Raw genomic sequence first — 15349 nt, 5'->3', positions numbered from 1 at the left:
TGAAACGGATTCAAGAGTTCTCTTTTTGGCGATTACCGAAGATGAGTTTGAATCACATTGGTCTGTGAAGTCGTTACTACAAGAAATCAAGTTATGCCTTCATTCAATTGGAGAGTTCAAATTGTGTTGGACATATAGAGAAGGAAATACATGTGCTGATGCTTTAGCATCTCATGCATCAGCCCTTGCAAATGATGTCGAATGGGTAGCTCGACCATCAGCCGCTATATCGTCAGCTGCTATATCCGGAGGAATTTCAACATTTGTTGTTGCCTTGGACGTCTGCTTGGTGGAAAGTGGCACCAACCTTTGTGTCTTCTTTTGTGTTATCTGATGTTATGGGTGTACATAGATAACGTGTTATTGTTAATAAATAAATAAAATCTTATTTGACTACCAGAAAAAAAAAACAACAAAAAAAAAAAGTCGATTTCTCATTTGATTTCCTGTATGCATAGCACTTAAATGGTTGCAAAGTTTGTGTAAATTTCTTCAAGTACTGTAAGCACCAGGCTCCAAATTTCCTGTTTAGTCTTGATAATCTTTAAGGACTTAATCTACAACTGGTTTCTGTTAGACTTGTTGGCTTGTTGCAGTCATCTAAAATTTCTTTGTCAAGCTGCTATGCTCATTGAATGAATATAATCGAACATTGAACAGATACACTATGAATAATGTACAAGGGGCAACGGTAGCACTCTACAGACAATTAGATGAATCTACTTCACAAAATAGGCAATCAATCCTGTAAAGCAAAAGAACCTTCTACTCTTTTTTCCAGAAACTCCAAAGGGGTGACATTTAGAGGAGAGAACATATCACTGGAACTTGAGGCAGGTGCAGGTCTGAACTCGTAAGGACCGCTCTTCACTCCCCAAACCTGTTTAACGAATAAAAACATGATAAGATACTTAACATTCTTTTTACATAAAATGTGTGCTCATTTCCATCATTGTTCACGCAACTTGCTTCAAAGTAAAACAACATGCATTTCCTCCCAAAGGTGGTAGTTCACCAATATTCTTCTCCCTCCCAACCTTGCCAGAAAATGATTCTCTGGATTCAAATGAACTCCACCGCCAGCACCCAAAACCCGCCAACTCTCTCCTCTCCTCTCTTCAGGAAATAGATGATGAGAAAGGATGGTAGATTTAAGGGAAGTGATAAAGAAAGGATGGATGTCTAAAGGTGGTGTTCTTTCTTATTTGATTTATTTTCACTTTTTATGAACTCTGAATATAAGGAAGAAGATTGGTGCGCCTCATAGCATTGCTTTCGGTGAACTAGGTCCACCATACGGGTAGGTAAACTATTTTAATGGTGGGATACAGATTTACTGGGTGATAGCATGGCACCTAACAGGACAATCTTCTGATTGTAAAATTAATTAGACCATAACAAGTAACAACTGTCAACAGAAACTCACTTGGTTTCCATTTTCATCGTATCCCCGGTCCCATGTATGTAACTCATCTTTCTTGACAACTGCAAGCTCAGAAGTGCAATATGATGCACCATTCTACAAAAGAAATAAAATAAAATAAAATAATTAGTTTTTTTCATTGGTACAAGTTTAAATAATTTGATATAATTAAGACAATCTCAAACCAAAATACATTTATGTCCTTTAAATCTCCAATCTGACCAGACCAACGTCTGAGCTATAAAGAATCAAAGCAACTCAAAAGAAAATGGGGTAGACAAAAATACCCATGAATTAGGGAAGCCACCAGGTGGAGTTGAACCTTCATACAAGCAGCGCTTTCCACGTTGACAACGCTTAAGATATATGGTAGTTAAATGTTCGGCAACATCCTGCACATAATTTCATTTATGTAAAACACAATCGTAAACTGGAACATCATACATCACTCATAGTGTCCGACTTTATTGTTAGAGACTTAGAGTGCTTTACCATATTCTTTGATTGCACTTCTAAGTATCTTGGGGGTATCAGACCGTTGGAATGCATTTTGTGAGTGGGTCCACATAGTTTAAAGGATCCATTTCTGTTGATTTAACTACTAATATGAGAATAAAAAACTAAACCTTTTAATCCATAATTTCTTTAAAAAATTTGGAGCATTGCTTGTTGGTTCAAGTTCGAGTGGGTTTCTTTAAGCTCCATATAGCATCTAGACTACGCCGCTTCTGGAACAAAACCAGACAGTTTAATTCCAAATAACAAGGTACTGTCTTCTATGTAATACGGTGTCAAGCCCGACTCCAACCAGCCTAGCAGTATTCAAATCATATGACAGTAGGAGCTGAGAGGACATCAGTAAACTGTTGATAGCTCCCGATCTTCTATAATATTTGTCTCTAAATTTTCTCAGGATGGGGAATAAACCCATATATTCAAGTTAAGAGTTTCATAAGAAAATAACAGAACTGTGGAAGAGAACTTAAGTTGAGCTTTTATCAATCCAAAGAAAGAACTGAAATCTAGGAGCAACAAAATGGAAATTTGGAGAGACACAGAGGATTTTTTTTTCCATATAAATTCTGGAAAACTTGTTTCCGCTAGACTTTTAAAGAATGTTACTTGGATTTTCTTATCCCATATCAGTGGATATTGAGTGGAGAGTTCTATAACAGTAGAAATTCTCGGGATATTTTTGAAACTTTTCGTCGGGTTTCAAAGGCAGAGGATGATGATGACTTTGTTAGGACGATTTTACCTTGTTGTGAAACCCCAAGTTCACGCTTGATTTCTGAAAGTAGAAACACGCTCTAAAGTTTTCATTTCTTAACCTAATTGTTTCATATGCAGACAATCATTAAACTTTCAAAGCATCCACCACAATCAGGAGCTGATGGTGATGTAGGACAACAACCATGATGTTGGCAACTAGCATTATTCTATTTTAAAATTAGTAGAATTAGGAACCAATTTATTTAGTAGTTTATGTATCCTAATAGAATTAGAATTCGTTTCTATTATCTATTACTTGAAGTCCAAGAAACCATTATGATCAATTGAATTGAAGAATTACTCTTCCAAGTTTATCATTCTTATTATCTCTCTTCTACTACATAATATTCATTTTCTTCTTAATCTATTGTTCTCATTCATCTAATCTCTTATTCCCTTTTCTTCTTTTCTTTCTAAGTGAGATTTTCACATCTCTTTCTTCTAAATCCTACCTCGTTCTTTATTAATTGGTATTCGGAGCTACACTTTCTAGATTCCTATCTTGAAAGTGATCCATCACCTCCATATTTTTATTTCCCTACCACATCATCACTATCAATTTTTTTTCATCATCAAATTGCTTCTGCTCACTTTCGTCTCCATCCTAAAAAAAATTTGTGCATCACACTCACCAAAAAACAAAAATTAAAAACAAAAATCAAGAAATTTTCGTCATCTTTAGAAATTTCCATAGAACAACATACTTGAAGTTAGAAGTCGTGCTATATACCATAGGAAAGATCTAGAAACAGGGCCTGCTCAAGACAATTCATGGCCCTAGGCGGAAGTATAAAAGAGTCCCCATTCAAATATCCAATACGAATAATTTGTGTTTTCTATTTTTGCTAAAAATGGTACATTTTTTTAGGATAAAAAATTCCCCAAGGGTTAAAATGAATTACTGAGTGTTAATGGTTCATTAAATGATGAATTAATGAATAAATTATCATTTGTTATAGATAATAAAAATTTAAAAAGGGATTGGGCTAGTAGAAAAAATACAATGGACTTGAAAGGAGGAAAAAAGAGAAGAAAAAATTCCAAAACTACTATCAGGCTATACCATTATCAGGCCCTATGGTGAGGCCCTCATTGGCCTACAGGACGAGCCAGCCCTGTTCGGAAGAGTTCAGAGGTAAAACACATTGCAGTTTTCATGCATAGTGTCAGTTTTGGACGGGATTTGAATATGAATATGGAGTTTCAAGCATCTTCTAATTCTTTGTCGCCTGCAATGCAAGATATAATATGATATCACCAACACATCTCTACTCGCTTGGATCCTAATCCGCTTCGTGATAATTATAGATGGATATCTGATTGGGATGATTGTTCCTACGATGAGATCATGAGAATGTATATCATCCAATTGTTTATTTCGATGAACAATTTCATGAACATTATTGGCTTGAAAAACTTGAAGATTATTGGCAACATCTCACATTAGTTCCCCACAGACAAACAGTAAAAAAGTACACAGCTTGTCTAATGAGAAGACTGAACAGTGTGCTTACCTCAACAACTTCCTCAGGCAATGGACGTTGGTCTTTGGAGCGATCACAAAAGTTTTTGTATTCCTCTGCATCTCTAATGGCATATGAACTCAGCTGCCAATTAGAAACATATCCAAGAAGATAAACATTTAGGTATGCTACAGAAAATCTGATGTTATCTCTACTTAGAGCTGAGGCTTAAAAAAATTTCAAGCTTTTGCAAGGAAAGATTAATGAGGGCTTTGACCTCTAGAAGAGTAGAACAATGTAATAGCACACATCCAACCAGATAGTATGGATGCTATATTAAGATGGGTAGACTTAAATGCGTATGCCTGTACCTCAACAATAGCATGAATACCGAGAAAAAGAAAATCGAATCCTAAGCGATGTAAACTAGTTGGCGGAAGCTTCAACTAGGATACAAGATTGGGAAATTAGGGTTTTGAAATGCAAAAAAGCCCCCAAATTAACAAGATCAAGAAATTAAATTACTTTAATAGAAACTAGAATAATGATCTTTCTGAAACAAAAATTCACTCTAACAAAATTAAACAACCTCAAAAAGTTTCTCTCTAAAATATTATTTCAACCAAAACAACTCAATTTTTCTTAAACTCAAAATCAATTGCCTAACCCTAATGTTGGGTTTCTAGCTAGTCATGCAACCAACTTAGACAAGGATTTTTTTTTTTTTTTTGCTCGGTAAAGTTGACAAGGAAACTAATTTAAACAAAAATAGAAATTAGAAACAACATAAACTGATACATCCCATTCATGTGGGGAAGCCTGCACATATCTCGAGGCAGATTAGATGTGAAAACAACAGTAAGGTTTCAACTCACCAAGTGATCTGATAGTCAAATTAAGATACAAAAAAAGAGTTTTTCTTGTTACAAGAGCCAGTTGGACCAGTTAAATAAGAGAGGTTCAGAGTAAGCAACAACAAGTATAATCATGCATACTAACTACAAAATAATGCAATGCCAATAAAATGCTTTAATTCTTTTCTCTCTTCATCAGCAGGGCACATGAGTATAACACCTTACAAAAGAGTAAGACATTACACCGCTATACTATAATTCTACAAAGGGAGTATTAACTAGCATATCATAAGACATTACACCGTCATACTACAATTCTACAAAGGAAGTATTAACTAGCATATCATACATATTACTACAAAGTGATGCAATGACAACAAACGCTATAATTTCTTCTTAAAGGGCTAACTGGAAATTGCCAAGATTTTTTCCACCCAATTTCTATCCTCCTCTTGATATTCATAAAATTTCTTTGTCTTTCACTAATGAAACAGGAAATGGCAGAAGCACAACAATTTGAGCTCTTCATGTGTCTTATTAGACAAACCATAAATCCTACAATCTAGACAGCCATCATAACGTTATGGATTATATCCTATTTCCGTAAACCTGCATGTCGGCCAAGTTGGAGAATGTAAGAATTTTATGTCCACATGCTTGGCATGTGGCATGGGCCAAGCAATTATTGTTTGCTTGAATTTTAAGTTTTAATAAAACATTGGTCTACTAATGAGCATTCAAAACCTTCTAGAACCTATTGGCAAATTAGAAGTTTCTCCTTATTAGAAATTAAATTCTTATGGGAATTGGAATTATTTTTCAAATAGGAAACAATCGTCTCTTCCCTTTTCTCAAATGAAACTAGCCTCATAGTACATATTAAGGAATAGGAAAAGGCATCAAGAGTGGAACAAGATTCCTGTGTTCGTGATCAACAAAATTGTTATGGTTCAAGGTATGTTTCGTTGATTTATATTGTATTGTAAAAGTATGGGTGATTCTAGAACTAAAGTTGATGCTAACATGTGTTAACATAGTTTTTTGTTCTAGAATCACATTTAACTTTCACTATAATAGACAATAAATTGTTAAACATACCTAAACCCATAGCAATTAGTTGATGAACAAGATGGCAATCACAAACACGGGAAACTTTCTTCTCTCTCTATATACCTTTTCTCTACTTTCAATGTGATGTGAAAACTCACCTATACATAACTATGGGGCTAGTGAAAACATTTTAAATTGCCAATTGATTCTAGAAAATCTTAGATGCTCATTAGTATACCCATGCTTTTCAAAAAATTAAATCTCAAATAATGTTCAATACTTGGCCCATGTCAAAGTGAATTGTTACAAAATTATAATGTAATAGGCGTATTGATGTGTCGCACCCATAGAGTACGAGAGTAATTTAATATTTTCATTGTTTTAGGTCATAGACCATGTTAGCCTAAGTCCAACCCATTCGGCTTAGGTTAAGTTTGAGGAAATTAGGATTTAGTATAAATAGAATAGGAGCCTCCTTTATTCTTTCAACATAAAAGGAATAACAATTGAACTCCCTTGTAAAGGATTCTTTCAATATAAAAGGAATAGCAACTGAACTCCCTTGAAAATGAGGCCCATATTCTATTTATACTAAACTCTAACTTCCTTAAACCTAGGCCTAAGCCGAATGGGCTAGATTTGGGTCAACATGGCCTAAAACAATGAAAATACTAAATTACCCTCGCACTCTATGTGAATGACATATCAATACGCCTATTACATCAATTTCTTTGATTCAACCCATTACACCATGATGATTATCCATGATGGTTATCAGGTTAAATTTATGTTTATACAATTAGACACCAAAAGAGCTCACTTATTGTGTTTCCGCCATTTTATCGTGTTTCCTTCATTTCCATTTCCAGTTTCATTAGTGGGGGAGTATATAATACCATGAATGAAAAAGGATATTATCATTGGACATTAAGAGGCAATGTAAAATTAGCAAATACTTCTTACTTATGGATCATATCAAACAAATTGCTAGTGACCTAATTCATAGAAGGAAATGCACCGCACAAATGTATAAATGGCATAATACTGTTGTAACTCAACATTAGTAAATTGTTTGATAATGACATTATGATGGCCAAAAATTAATGATAATAATCTGTGTCAATGCATTTCGAGATTTTGTGATCGCATGTCAATTGTTTTATGCTAGTTATACCACATGATGGGTCATTTTTCAGGAGAATATTATTGATTAAATTATTTTTGAAAACCTACCATGTGGGCCAAGTGGAAAAATGTAAAAGTTTTTTTTGCTTTGTAAAAAATGATATTTCATTAATAAAGGAAAAGTAGGCTGAGAAGGCCTACATTACACGAGAAAAACCGAAAAATAAATATTTACAAGAGAAAAAAAAAAAAAAAAAAAACCCGAGACATGCACCGTCACCCCATGTCTAAAAACATTAGGCGATCCCATCTAGCAACAAAAGACTCAAAGAAACATCCTTTAAACTCTTTGAAGACTTTAGACCACCGAAATAATACTTTTATCGACAATTCTCTTTTATCGAGAGAATTGTCTTCTTAAGCGAAAAATGTAAAAGTTTCACGTCACATATGTTTGTTTACCCTGGCAGTAAGTTTTGATAGAACATGGGGTCTACGAATTGTTCTCTCTCCCCTTTAATCTAAAAAGCCCCCATAGTATGGGACAGATCCAGGTAGGGGTGAGGGTATTTACCCTCAATTATTATACGACGTCAATATCCTATTGGACCATCAACAAATGCTATAAGCCTATGCCTACTTTTAAACATTTGAGTTACTACTAGTCTACCTCCATGCTAGAAATTTTCTATCTTCTACTTTCGTTTTTCATGTTATGAAACAATAGAAATCTTAATATTTCCAAACGGTTCTAGCCTATTGAGTTGTTCGAAAACACTAAGGGTTGAAGTTTTCCCTATTCAAGTCGGTTTTGGTGGAATATAGGTTAAATACCCTAGAGAAAATTTATGGGCCCACCACTCCATAGTTGTGTACTGTTGAATTTACCACATTAAGGAATTGGAAAAGGCATAGAGAGATTAACTAGTTTTCCATGTTCGTGATTGCAATCTTGTTCATCAATTACATCAAGGTATGTTTTATGAATTATTATCTACTTAAATGCTTGAGGCTTTAAAGTAACTAGCCATGTAGTATGGTATAAGAGTTATGAATTATTATGTACTTAAAATCTCGAGATTTTAGAGTAACTAGCAACTTAATATGGTGCAAGAGTTTTGGTCATAATAGGTTGAGCGTAAGACTCTCCAGGTGTAGTTGCACAACCAACACCCACCTATATTGATTCTAGTGTGTTCCCGCTTAGGGGGAGTGTTCAGGTTATTCAACCCTATTTCTATCATTTGGCCTCCTCTTGATATGCATAAAACTTCGCTCTCTACAAGCTTGGGCTTCTACAGTCTTTGGCGATCAACCAAAAACAAGCTTTCAACATAAATAATAATATATATGAACATTGTGAACATAATTGAGCCTCACCTCAACATCGCATTTCATGTCTTTTGAACAAGGTTTCACCATATAAAACCTCTGCAAAAAAGAATATGTTATAAATACGAGTTAGTAACAAAATCCAAATGGGAACAGCCACGAGAGAATGTTCATGAATTCACACACCAGTTTATAGAAAATAATAATAATAATAATAAAGAAATAAAGAAAGAGAAGAACAGGATAGTTCACAACATGGAACATTCCCTTACAATTGAGGAAACAAAATGTTTGTTTTGAAACTATTAAAAAAACCTGTCGAAAGGGTTTCTGGGGAGTTCTCCAGAATGCCTGTCACAAGAACAAGATCAATTACAAATTAAAATTGAAAACACTGAAATCACCAGATAGAAATGCACGAGTACCCAAGTGAACTAACTTGTTCAACATATAAAACCTTCGAACCATCTACCATCTCTGCAGCTGGGCATGTAAACATTCTGCAAGGAAAAGAGAAGAATGAAAGGGTTGGATAAGAATCAACCTAGCAAAGTCATGGTCATAAAAAGTACTGCAGATCTCACTCCACGTGCAGGTTACAACAATAGCATCTATCAGACTAAGAAATAACGTTATATGAGTAAATAGTGAACTGCCCAAGTAGCAATATGAAAAGTTCCAAGTTACAATTGTGAAGTGTGCTACAGTAGAAGTGTTCAACTCAAAAGTTAAAATTTCACAGAGATTATGGATCAATATGAGGCTCAAAAACCCAAATGAAATTCTTGTTAACAGCAGTAAGAATGCTCATCTTGCAAGTTGCAAGCATATCTATTTTCCAAAGGAAACTAGAGTTTTGGATTTAGAAAGATTAACTTTATCAGGGGAGATATAACAGGATCTCGCACTTATTGTGCTCAGATGTTTGAAGAAGAGTAATTGCATTGGGCCAAACCAAGGAGGTTGGCACAGTGGCACAGAAAGAAAGTTCATGGTCGTGGGAGTAAAATTCAAACAGCCACATTGATCCTTAAATTAGAACCTAATGAACAGATTGTAATCTTCAGAAAGCATTCGGTTCTGTGACTACTTGCAATAAAGTTCAGCTGTTATTATTCCCTCTCAAACATAAAGAATGCAACAATGCACGTTCACAAAGTTGGAAGAGGCCATTGCCTCAGCACTTTAAGCAAGAGGTGAGGCTCATGCCAAAGTGAAGAAAGGGTGCAGAAGATTGTAAAAATATATTATTTTATAATTGGAGTTGATAATATAAACAATTTACAGCACTACACAGTGTAGTCTATCAACAAAAGAAAGATTCATTTTACCATGAGCATTATAACTAACATTCAAGTCTACCTGAGGAATTAGTAGAGAACATGGATTTATCAATCATAATCATAACCATATCAAATTCAATAATAATAAGTACCTCAAATTGAAGTAATTATCCGGGTCTCTTGAAGCCTGCTCCCGGGAAAACTGTACACAAAAAAAAAAACACAAACTTCTAAACACGTAACTAAAATATTAAATAATATTAACAAAAAAATTTTAAAGTGAGAGGAGTGGCAGCATACTTTTTCACCAGTGAGAGCATCAGCAACAATTCGAGCGTGGTCCCACCTAGTGGTTGACTTGGTCAGTCGTTTGAGCAGAACTGCACCTCCTATTAATACTAGTGTTTTCACAACCAGTCCACGTGCTCGGTTCCACCCGTTTGTATCCGAACTACCGGCATCACCCGTGCCCATTTCTTTTAATATCAGACTTACTTAATGGAAACCATTTATTCAGTTGTGAAAAGTAGACGACCTTTTTTTTGCAACTAGTTTTGAGAAGAGACTTTTTTTATATGTTATCTAGAAAGCGTCTAGTGAAATTTGAAGTGGAGTATGAAATCTCGGTGTTTTCGAAATATCAACAATCTTGGCACTAAATGGGTTCCAACAAAACGTACGAAGCGTCGAAGGCAGTTTTAAAAGTGGGCGGCGCGTGCAGGGACGGAGTCACGAATCAAAATATATAATACGTTACCAACAACGTACATTTATCATCAAAAAGTACAGTTACAAAATGGAAGAGGATATACAATTAATTATGTTCACTTTCTTGTATGTTGTGTCCATAAACCATATTTATTAGTATAATACCATACAGTGTGGGCGTGAGCGGAGAGGGAAATGGAGAGGGAGGAGTGGGAGAGATTGAGATTGAGAGAGAGAGGGAGAGGGACGAAGAGGAGAGACGAGGAAATGAGGATAAACAAATAGAAACCAACCAAATGACTTTTTGTCCATATAGTCCCCCTTCGGCCCAGAAACCAATCAAATGGCTTTTGACTTCTTTGATTCTGTTTTTGGAGTTATAACTTTTTATTTTTCTTTTATTTGGATAGAAACTTTTTTTCTTTTATTTTTCTATTTTTTTTTTCTTTTGAAACAACTAACTAATTTTTGTTTACACATGTTTTTCTCCTCTTTTCTCCACTTATCCTATTTCTCAGACTTATATAATAGGTAAGCTGATTTTATTTTTTATTTTATTTTATTGGGTAAAGAATTTGTGGTTTGTGAAAAGGCTAATGAAAAGGCTCAGTGGGACTACTGGCGGAAAATATACTTAGGTCATAATTTCTAGCTATATCGATCCAAAAATAGCCTAAATTCTCGCTTAGGATATGGTATGGTGATCAAGCAAGTGGATGTGTGATTTCTCTACTCGGAATTTACTTCTCATTTGTGTCATCACTCAGATATTTCACTCTTATGAGGCATTTTGAGCTAGATGCTCATATGATATGTATTAAGTACTCTAACCTATGTCTCAGAAAAATACTGTCAAGTACAATCATAAATACTCATACAAGATATTCATGAAAAGATACAATGACTATTACCTACATATTACTGATAAGCACCAAAAACTGTAATATTAAACCCCAAGAGACATAGCATTTTGATCGATTATGTGTTTAATAATCATGTAATAATTATATTTTCGTACTTTTGCAGGTTTTCGCATTTAAAATAAATATAATGATAAAACATGCATCGAAGTACGGGAATACTGGAATATTTGAAGGTTCCCACTCAACCCTAGTGAAGCCCAACAGAGCCTAACTAGAGCCGAAGTTTCCAAAAGAACAAAACCGGTCGCGTAGAGCGGGTCCACATATAAAGAAGCAAACAAACTTCCGGCTCAAATCGATAAAACTGGTGCGGACGTTGGTTAGTGAACTGGCCGTCCGAGGCGACGAGGCGACAAACTCTACGCGAAAGACGAGAAAGTTGTAAAACGCACTACAAGAAGAATCTTGAGCATTTGCCACGGTCATTGGCCGTGGCTAAAGACCTTTTGCCACGGTTATAAGCCGTTGCACGACCGTTGCCAATGCGCCTGTGGCTAATCTTTGGCCACGGCTAAAGACCGTGGGTAAAGCTTCATTTTATGCCACGGTAATAAACTGTTACATGGGCCGTGGTGAATTTTTCTGCTTGCCACAACACTAAACCGTGGCTAATGCTCACACGACCCCGTGCCCCTGCATTTTGTGGAATGGATCTATAATTTAGCCACAGGTCTAGGCCGTGGCAAATGTCTTTTATTAGACTGTATCTAATGTTTAGCCACAGTTTATGGCCGTGGCAAATGTATTGAATTGGATAAAAAAAAATTGATTCTGGCACCATACAATTCATACAATTTGCGTCACACCTGCAGGTCATACAAAATTCTATTATTTCAATCAAACCCACAAGAATCTTTGCAGGGGTTTCACCAAGGGTCGAGCCGGACTACTTTTAACAATTTTATTGACATCATACTTTATACAAATGAAAGCACATACTAGCACAATCAACATGCTTTTGCAGGATCTGTATTCACAGGTTTCCCAAGAAGCCCTTCCTTGACAAGGCCCCATATGACAAGAAGTGTCCCAAACACGCTCATCGTACCAAGTTTCAGTAGACCCACAAGAGCTCCTGAAACAATGCATACTTACTTTAAGGCTTTCCCTAAAGCGAAAGCGAAACACAATGAAGATTCGGTTGCATATTGTGAAAAATCTAATTAGTACCATTGGAATAAATCGCAAAGCATCAAGCATAGAAAATAGAAAGAAGGCAAAACTGAAACATGAAGGTTACGGAATATAGCGAGGATTGAGAAACGCATTTAATGTAACAAGGCATAAGAAAGATACGCTTTTCGAAGTCAATGAAATGAAAATTCTTCGTGAAAAGAATGACTAACCCCTTCCAATAAACTCTGCAAAAAAATATATATTTTAATCATATACCAACCTTATCATGCATTCATAAAGAACCAAACACTTCCACAAGAAAGAGAACCAGTGTGGTAGCTAAATCCATAGGACATATGCTTGAAGATCCTAGGCCTTGTGCAGATCCTAAAGCAAAATCTATAAAGCTTATATCCTTGGTCTTTGAAACTCTGCTGCTTTCAATGCATTCTTTTAATGATACATACCACAAAGAAGAAGCAACTTCACTCACAACATCAAACAACAGAAGACACTTGATTTTTTGTTCTTTGCAAAATGATTATGTGATAATTGTTTGGCCAACAAATGAGTGGTGAATATAGTATTTTTTTTCACATCCTTTCTCCCGAATAAGGTCTAAAGCACAACGCAATGGTGAAAAAAATTCTTAAGAAAATTCACCCTCCTGTTAGAAGAGGAATCGAAGCTTCCCACATAAAAAATCAACCAAAGAGGCAATGATATGCACAGGATAATAGTGAAGGCCATAGAAGGCCATAGGACTAACCTGTAAAAGCTCAAGAGATAAAAGCATAGTCTTGGTCGTAACTTCATCATTCTCTTCCTTCATGCCCATCGCGGAATTGTAGAGTACTTGTTATTCCATAATCGAAGGCTTTGAATGCCATAGAAAAACCAAAATAATGAGCATAGAATAATGAAAATGATGGTGAAGTAGTAAGAAATTTTAAAATACACCCTTCGGGTAGTACAGAACGGATGATTTGGAAAGCCAACCTTGCAAAGGGTGCGAAATAGTAGTAAAGCATCACGTTGCCCAATACTCATGCTATCCGGTCAATTCTCTCAAAAAGTAAAAAGACTTGCTTTTTAGAAACACCTCAATAAGGAGAGCCCACCCATGAAAAATAAAGTAATAGACCGGAACAAACTTAGGCAATAGCACCTCTTGCATACCGTGGTATCTTTTTTCCATCCTCAAGATGCGCGGCTTTGTCAAGAACGACTTCTAATCCCCTGAATGGTACACAGGTAATGTAACTTTTACCATCATCTAATAACCACAAAAACTGCATAAATAAGCTTGGAAAAAAAATAACTGGACAATCTAAAACTAAAGAGAATATGGAAGCACCTTAATATCGGCACCACCGGCCCGATTCTCAAGTTCTTCAACGAAGCAATAGTGGTATCTTTATCGGTTAATGGAAAGTGCATCCCCAAAATGATTCCTTTCCCATTATGGTCGCCCAACGAAATTTCATCGGCGTTTGAGTTTGAGCCACCACCCTTGGTGGCTTACGTGTATGATGTCTACCGGATGGTGGAGGAGAATCGATTACTCTGAAGACAAGGAGATATTAGGAAGTAAATGGATTGGATTTGATAAGTTATCTTGCCTACATTCGATAACACTTCGTCCATACTTGTATCTCAAGTCAAATTGCAATTAACCACATTAATTTGGCTGAATTCAACCTAACAGAGTAAGGCTCTTTATGGGCACAGACTCAATATAACTTGATCACACCGGGACCCACGGTTTCGCTTTTACTTTACATAACACGGGAGACTCTATATACTGTCAGCTCCAAGTAGAGTGTATCTTCGTATTGTTATTGATTACATACTAACTGTTACCATGAGTTGACCTAATTCCATAAATAGAATTACAATAAAAAGATCAAACAACTTACAAAGGCTTAAGTAAAGCATTAAAAGAGACAATCACATACCGAGGTTGCATTACTGGAGCGAGGTATACTATTGGAAGTTCCAAAAGAGTTGGTCGTGGATGGTTCTTGTTGCCTCAACATCGTTGACCTAATCTCTTCTAATTGCATAGCAAAATTCTTTTGGTTTGTTTGAGTCTCCTTCCATAGCTTGGAGTTTTCTTCTGCCAAGTGATAGTTTTGATCCAAAACAGGCTCCATGCTTTTCATTGCTGTTTTGTTAACCCCTGGACCCATAGCCCGACATCGGCCAACCACCTGTATCCAAACACATTTCATTTTACCTACAATATAGCACAAACATTTAATGCACTACTGACATCCTAATTTGCATACCCTTGTCACGGCATCGTCGATGATTGTCATTGGAGACCCTGAATTTGTAGACATGTCCTCATTAATCCTCTCCTATTCAACACAACGGAGTGAAACCATATCTGATCTTACCAAGTAAAGTATTACACTAAAGCTCAAGACTGCAATCAAACCTTGATACAACTTAAATAACTTACTACCAACAATCCCTCCCACGGGGAAAATGACACTTACCTCCCACTCAACCGGTTTCGTGCATGGAGCTTTCCTCTTGTGTATCCGGATATAAGATTCAGGCCTAGCAGCAACCATATGGACTGGCTTGTTCGTTTCCTTAGCAATCATTTGTCGAATAATTTGGGTGGGTGTCCTCCCAATATAGCGAGGAGTTGTTTGTTTTGACCGGTTTATAGTGTTCCTTTCACTAGCGACCTATATACAAAACAATATATAAGAGAATATACATATAAGATTCACAACTAATGAACTAATGACTGGATAACACGGAATTTTTTGATTGTTGCAGATAT

At 35.9% G+C, this 15349-nt stretch overlaps 1 protein-coding gene across 1 annotated transcript; it reads right to left on the bottom strand.

Annotated features, from left to right (window-relative positions):
• Positions 1-606: 606 nt before the first annotated feature.
• On the bottom strand, positions 607-10643 carry CRL (crumpled leaf). The gene is made up of 9 exons (XM_086588528.1): positions 10103-10643; positions 9955-10004; positions 8959-9019; positions 8835-8870; positions 8568-8618; positions 4210-4302; positions 1711-1815; positions 1427-1519; positions 607-880 (listed from the first exon to the last, which is right to left on the bottom strand). Exons 1-9 carry the CDS (start codon positions 10274-10276, stop codon positions 740-742), a joined length of 804 nt encoding a protein of 267 aa, XP_086444654.1. The 5' UTR covers positions 10277-10643; the 3' UTR covers positions 607-739.
• Between the last annotated feature and the right edge of the window lie 4706 nt (positions 10644-15349).

Source organism: Coptis chinensis, chromosome 2 (assembly GCF_015680905.1).
Source record: "Coptis chinensis isolate HL-2020 chromosome 2, ASM1568090v1, whole genome shotgun sequence".
In the NCBI taxonomy this organism is placed as follows: Eukaryota; Viridiplantae; Streptophyta; class Magnoliopsida; order Ranunculales; family Ranunculaceae; genus Coptis; species Coptis chinensis.
This window is presented reverse-complemented; position numbering and strand designations above follow the sequence as displayed.